General features: G+C 47.4%; 1 protein-coding gene across 1 annotated transcript in view; it reads left to right on the forward strand.

Annotated features, from left to right (window-relative positions):
• Nucleotides 1-6,000, forward strand: part of LOC106591131 (endoplasmic reticulum-Golgi intermediate compartment protein 1) — an 87,702-nt gene that overhangs the window by 29,029 nt on the left and 52,673 nt on the right. Inside the window, exon 4 of the mRNA XM_045717813.1 lies at nucleotides 630-724. Within this exon, the coding sequence (XP_045573769.1) occupies nucleotides 630-724 (95 nt within the window). The remainder of the gene's footprint in view (nucleotides 1-629; nucleotides 725-6,000) is intronic.

The following is a 6,000-nucleotide window of genomic DNA, read 5'->3' on the forward strand; positions in this document are numbered from 1 at the left end:
TGTGACAGCTGGGGGTGAATCAGAACATTGTGACAGCTGGGGGTGAATCAGGACATTGTGGGTACATTGTGACAGCTGGGGGTGAATCAGGACATTGTGGGTACATTGTGACAGCTGGGGGTGAATCAGGACATTGTGGGTACATTGTGACAGCTGGGGGTGAATCAGAACATTAAGGGATCTCTAATGGAGATGGTTTATCTCTCCCACTTAGTGTGTTCCTTGAAAGATGCTCCTTGTTCTATAACTTGAATGCTTGTCTAAATTATCTACAGGTATATCTAACCTCTGTCTCTCTCTCTGTCTCTCTCTCTCTCTCTGTCTCTCTGTCTCTGTCTCTGTCTCTGTCTCTGTCTGTCTCTCTCTCTCTCTCTCTGTCTCTCTGTCTCTGTCTCTGTCTCTCTGTCTCTGTCTCTCTGTCTCTGTCTCTCTGTCTCTGTCTCTCTGTCTCTGTCTCTCTGTCTCTGTCTCTCTGTCTCTGTCTCTCTGTCTCTGTCTCTCTGTCTCTGTCTCTCTGTTCTCTGTCTCTCTGTCTCTCTGTCTCTCTGTCTCTCTGTCTCTCTGCTCTGTCTCTCTGTCTCTCTGTCTGTCTCTCTCTCTGTCTGTCTCTCTGTCTTATCTTCCCTTAGTGTTAACGAGCTGTATGTGGATGACCCTGATAAGAACAGTGGTGGGAAGATTGATGTGAGTTTGAACATCAGTTTGCCAAACTTACACTGTGATTGTGAGTATATTATACATTCATTCATATCCACTGTTTATATACTGTATTACTGTCTGAATATACTGCATTACTGTCTGAAGGTACTAACTTTATATAGGAGGTCATTTATTAACACATACATACCATGTACACCTGTTGTATGACCCTGGGGTGGCAGCAGGTACATGGCCACGTGAGGCCACACGCGTGTTTTCATCGAAATTCCAAGTCAAATTGCAATATTTTGGTCCAAATCAGGCCTATAATTTCTTCCCAGTATTGTGCAGCCTCATGTGGCAGGGTGTGGAAATGATCTGAAATCAGATCATCTTTTGGTTGACGTTTTGATTTGAAAAGTTATAAAACCATCAGAATGGAGAAATCCCCATGAAAGTGTTGCCACCCTGAGGTCACGCACAACAACAACAACAACAACACTCGTGTGAAATGTTGGAATCGTGGAAATGGAATGATTCTATAGTTAGAACATACTACTGGGTACTTTGAATGCAGTGTTTGTCATGACAACGAATGGAAGAAAGAAAAAAAAAAAAGCCAGGGAGGCGTTCATAAAATTAGGAGTTAGAATACCAATAGGATCCCTATGGAGGTCTTATTGTGACAGGGTAGGAACCAAAGTGTTGATCAGTGTTTCTCAGGGGAGTGGGACTCTATAATCTTTCGCCTACATTTTTAAATGTTTTCTCTTACTTCAGGTAGTGATCATATTCATGCTTGGCCTATTACTCTCGGATGTGGTAGATAGTGATTTAGGACTACACCAGCGCTGGTATCAGGCTATATAAAGGTGTCTGTATACATACACTACCGTTCAAAAGGAGTCAATTAGAAACCTCCTTGTTTTTAAAACAAAAACACATTTTTTTTTTTTTTTTGGTCCATTTTAAAATATTGGACAAAATCGTACACTAGTATTTTTAGTTTCTAACTAACATACCATTGGTTTTCTATCGCGTTGCTCGGCACTGCCCCGTCATTCTAACTAACAAATCTACAAGGGTTTTAGCCAATTCGTTCTGTGTCTGGCTCCTATTTTTATTATATAGCTCATGGAAATATCTTGTAATTAACCACTGGTATTAGATTGCTGTATCCCATTATTAGAAAGTGGGTTTTACTTTATGGAACTTTAATTGTTTTGTTTGTCTTTGCCACTGATTGTAGAATCATAACCTTCTAGTGCTGTTATCTAAGAAAACCTTTAGTTTACCGTGACCCTCACTACAATACTAACCATGGCTGCTGCATCCCCCAATCACAAAACAACAGAGAACGTTGATATGGACCAAAAGCTTTTGATGGGAAATCAGACATGACTAGGATACCATCTCTGGAGGGGGCCATGACTAGGATACCATCTCTGGAGGGGACCATGACTAGGATACCATCTCTGGAGGGGACCATGACTAGGATACCATCTCTGGAGGGGACCATGACTAGGATACCATCTCTGGAGGGGACCATGACTAGGATACCATCTCTGGAGGGGACCATGACTAGGATACCATCTCTGGAGGGGACCATGACTAGGATACCATCTCTGGAGGGGACCATGACTAGGATACCATCTCTGGAGGGGACCATGACTAGGATACCATCTCTGGAGGGGACCATGACTAGGATACCATCTCTGGAGGGGACCATGACTAGGATACCATCTCTGGAGGGGACCATGACTAGGATACCATCTCTGGAGGGGACCATGACTAGGATACCATCTCTGGAGGGGACCATGACTAGGATACCATCTCTGGAGGGGACCATGACTAGGATACCATCTCTGGAGGGGACCATGACTAGGATACCATCTCTGGAGGGGACCATGACTAGGATACCATCTCTGGAGGGGACCATGACTAGGATACCATCTCTGGAGGGGACCATGACTAGGATACCATCTCTGGAGGGGACCATGACTAGGATACCATCTCTGGAGGGGACCATGACTAGGATACCATCTCTGGAGGGGACCATGACTAGGATACCATCTCTGGAGGGGACCATGACTAGGATACCATCTCTGGAGGGGACCATGACTAGGATACCATCTCTGGAGGGGACCATGACTAGGATACCATCTCTGGAGGGGACCATGACTAGGATACCATCTCTGGAGGGGACCATGACTAGGATACCATCTCTGGAGGGGACCATGACTAGGATACCATCTCTGGAGGGGACCATGACTAGGATACCATCTCTGGAGGGGACCATGACTAGGATACCATCTCTGGAGGGGACCATGACTAGGATACCATCTCTGGAGGGGACCATGACTAGGATACCATCTCTGGAGGGGACCATGACTAGGATACCATCTCTGGAGGGGACCATGACTAGGATACCATCTCTGGAGGGGACCATGACTAGGATACCATCTCTGGAGGGGACCATGACTAGGATACCATCTCTGGAGGGGACCATGACTAGGATACCATCTCTGGAGGGGACCATGACTAGGATACCATCTCTGGAGGGGACCATGACTAGGATACCATCTCTGGAGGGGACCATGACTAGGATACCATCTCTGGAGGGGACCATGACTAGGATACCATCTCTGGAGGGGACCATGACTAGGATACCATCTCTGGAGGGGACCATGACTAGGATACCATCTCTGGAGGGGACCATGACTAGGATACCATCTCTGGAGGGGACCATGACTAGGATACCATCTCTGGAGGGGACCATGACTAGGATACCATCTCTGGAGGGGACCATGACTAGGATACCATCTCTGGAGGGGACCATGACTAGGATACCATCTCTGGAGGGGACCATGACTAGGATACCATCTCTGGAGGGGACCATGACTAGGATACCATCTCTGGAGGGGACCATGACTAGGATACCATCTCTGGAGGGGACCATGACTAGGATACCATCTCTGGAGGGGACCATGACTAGGATACCATCTCTGGAGGGGACCATGACTAGGATACCATCTCTGGAGGGGACCATGACTAGGATACCATCTCTGGAGGGGACCATGACTAGGATACCATCTCTGGAGGGGACCATGACTAGGATACCATCTCTGGAGGGGACCATGACTAGGATACCATCTCTGGAGGGGACCATGACTAGGATACCATCTCTGGAGGGGACCATGACTAGGATACCATCTCTGGAGGGGACCATGACTAGGATACCATCTCTGGAGGGGACCATGACTAGGATACCATCTCTGGAGGGGACCATGACTAGGATACCATCTCTGGAGGGGACCATGACTAGGATACCATCTCTGGAGGGGACCATGACTAGGATACCATCTCTGGAGGGGACCATGACTAGGATACCATCTCTGGAGGGGACCATGACTAGGATACCATCTCTGGAGGGGACCATGACTAGGATACCATCTCTGGAGGGGACCATGACTAGGATACCATCTCTGGAGGGGACCATGACTAGGATACCATCTCTGGAGGGGACCATGACTAGGATACCATCTCTGGAGGGGACCATGACTAGGATACCATCTCTGGAGGGGACCATGACTAGGATACCATCTCTGGAGGGGACCATGACTAGGATACCATCTCTGGAGGGGACCATGACTAGGATACCATCTCTGGAGGGGACCATGACTAGGATACCATCTCTGGAGGGGACCATGACTAGGATACCATCTCTGGAGGGGACCATGACTAGGATACCATCTCTGGAGGGGACCATGACTAGGATACCATCTCTGGAGGGGACCATGACTAGGATACCATCTCTGGAGGGGACCATGACTAGGATACCATCTCTGGAGGGGACCATGACTAGGATACCATCTCTGGAGGGGACCATGACTAGGATACCATCTCTGGAGGGGACCATGACTAGGATACCATCTCTGGAGGGGACCATGACTAGGATACCATCTCTGGAGGGGACCATGACTAGGATACCATCTCTGGAGGGGACCATGACTAGGATACCATCTCTGGAGGGGACCATGACTAGGATACCATCTCTGGAGGGGACCATGACTAGGATACCATCTCTGGAGGGGACCATGACTAGGATACCATCTCTGGAGGGGACCATGACTAGGATACCATCTCTGGAGGGGACCATGACTAGGATACCATCTCTGGAGGGGACCATGACTAGGATACCATCTCTGGAGGGGACCATGACTAGGATACCATCTCTGGAGGGGACCATGACTAGGATACCATCTCTGGAGGGGACCATGACTAGGATACCATCTCTGGAGGGGACCATGACTAGGATACCATCTCTGGAGGGGACCATGACTAGGATACCATCTCTGGAGGGGACCATGACTAGGATACCATCTCTGGAGGGGACCATGACTAGGATACCATCTCTGGAGGGGGCCATGACTAGGATACCATCTCTGGAGGGGACCATGACTAGGATACCATCTCTGGAGGGGACCGTGACTAGGATACCATCTCTGGAGGGACAACCCCACCGTCAAACCCAAAAGTAGTGCATTATGGGCCCTGGTCAAAAGTAGGGCCCTACGGGGGCCCCTTATTCAAAAGTGGGGCACTGGTCAAAAATAGGGCACTATGTAGGGAATAGGTTGTCATCCTGCCACATTGTAGCATCAGATCAGTGAGGACGATGTTGAGGTCACTGTAGGGTGTGTCCAGTGAGTCAGGCCAGTACAGAGAGAGAGCAGAATCACTGGTTATTCCCTCGCCATGACACACATCACAAACTATGGGCTGTGACAAACCAGAGGTTACACACAGTCACACACACATCACATGGCCAGTACGGAGAGGTGGCCATCACTACCTCATTGTACTGTATAATGACAGTATACTACCTCAATACTGCATCAATACTACCTCATTGTATTGAATAATGACAGTGTACTGCATCAATACTACCTCATTGTGCTGTATAATGACAGTATACTACCTCAATACTGCATCAATACTACCTCATTGTATTGAATAATGACAGTGTACTGCATCAATACTACCTCATTGTGCTGTATAATGACAGTATACTACCTCAATACTGCATCAATACTACCTCATTGTACTGTATAATGACAGTATACTACCTCAATACTGCATCAATACTACCTCATTGTACTGTATAATGACAGTATACTACCTCAATACTGCATCAATACTGCCTCATTGTACTGTATAATGACAGTATACTACCTCAATACTGCATCAATACTACCTCATTGTACTGTATAATGACAGTATACTACCTCAATACTGCATCAATACTACCTCATTGTACTGTATAATGACAGTATACTGCATCAATACTACCTCATTGTA

The sequence above is a fragment of the Salmo salar genome, chromosome ssa05, assembly GCF_905237065.1.
Source record: "Salmo salar chromosome ssa05, Ssal_v3.1, whole genome shotgun sequence".
NCBI lineage: Eukaryota > Metazoa > Chordata > Actinopteri > Salmoniformes > Salmonidae > Salmo > Salmo salar.